Source organism: Phaethon lepturus, unplaced genomic scaffold (assembly GCF_000687285.1).
Source record: "Phaethon lepturus isolate BGI_N335 unplaced genomic scaffold, ASM68728v1 scaffold32842, whole genome shotgun sequence".
Classification (NCBI taxonomy): Eukaryota; Metazoa; Chordata; class Aves; order Phaethontiformes; family Phaethontidae; genus Phaethon; species Phaethon lepturus.
This window is the reverse complement of record NW_010521777.1, coordinates 15806-17151: the sequence shown is the minus strand read 5'-3', so window position 1 is coordinate 17151 and position 1346 is coordinate 15806. Positions and strand designations below refer to the sequence as shown.

The following is a 1346-nucleotide window of genomic DNA, read 5'->3' as shown; positions in this document are numbered from 1 at the left end:
ACTACCTTCTCTGTGTAACTATCTTGACTATTACCAGCTCCTTCAGTTAGAGTCCGCATCAGCGTGAATGCAATTTCCATGCATTGTTTCAGTCTGGAAATGAAACAATTTTCATTAATGGAAACCTGGTTCTCAAGCAGAACAATTAGACCCACTTCAGGTTGAAAAAAGATAAAAGCATGCTAATTTGGATGGAGGACTCTTCTTTCAAGGCAGCCAATTGAGTCATCAGCCTGCCACCCACCTGACCATCTGACAGGTAATTAGGAGATAGTTCTCTTTTTGTGTGGCGTGTGTGCGTAAACCTCCACACGCTGGTGTCACTGCCCATTGGGACTTCCAGAGGAAGGAGCTAGTCAGTGGCAAAAGGGTAAGGAGAGCATGTTTGTCAGACAGTGCCCAATGAACTGACTCGTTTTTCGATTTAGCTCATTATTTTTGTCTTTTAACAGCTACCTGAAGTTTCTGGCAGTACAGTCGTCATGGCAGACCTGGGCTGCAAAAAACCCAGCGACTGCACCGTTTCCAGGCTACTCAGCGTAGTGGAGAGTGAACTCCGGGCTGGGAGAGACAAAGGCGACCCCACTGAGAAACAGCTCCAGGTTGTCTTAGAGGATGCGACGCTTTGGCAGAGATTCAGGGAAGTCACTAATGAGATGATCGTGACCAAGAACGGCAGGTGAGTGATCTGCTCAGCACTGTGGGCTAAGTGTAGATGACAGCAGGGGGGTTAAGTGGTGTAATAATAAACTGTGTGTGCAGACTTGAAAGAACTGCAATGAGCACGTAACAGTTTTATCCCTGCAGCCTCGCAGTCCCCTAAATGCATCATATGAACAGAATGGGGTGTCCCTGCTCTTTTTTTGGTCACTGCTAAACCATTCCTACCACCCTTTATTCCTGCTTGTGAAACATGCTGGAGAAATACATTGACTGACTTAAGGTTGCACAGAAAGGGAACTTTTGCAAGGGAATAGATGGTACCTCTCAAAACCTTTTGAATGACTTCTACTAATAATAATCATCAGCCATAATTAGCAAGTCCTTACCTGTAGACCTCAAATTACTGTACAGAAGCAGATTGGTGGTGTTATCCCCAGCTGCAGTTCCTGTCTCTCTGGCCTTGGGTATTAACAGGTTGTACAAGCAGTCTGTACTAGAATGGGGTACAATAAATCTGCGCCCTGCGTGGCACGTATGTGCAGTCCGGGTGGCGTGGTCCCACAACGGTGTTGCTCCGTAGTTGTTGCTGGTGCCCTTAGAAACAAGTGCGGAATGTTGCTTAACACACACAGTTTTAGAAAGACAAAATACTGTGGTGTAAATGGTTCACATATTTGGGGAAC

General features: G+C 46.0%; 1 protein-coding gene across 1 annotated transcript in view; it reads left to right on the top strand.

The window, feature by feature from the left end:
- The first annotated feature begins 313 nt into the window (after positions 1 to 313).
- TBX19 (T-box 19) overlaps positions 314 to 1346 on the top strand; it is a 13721-nt gene continuing 12688 nt past the window's right edge. The window contains exon 1 of the mRNA XM_010281625.1: positions 314 to 679. Within this exon, the coding sequence (XP_010279927.1) occupies positions 483 to 679 (197 nt within the window). The 5' untranslated portion in view covers positions 314 to 482. The remainder of the gene's footprint in view (positions 680 to 1346) is intronic.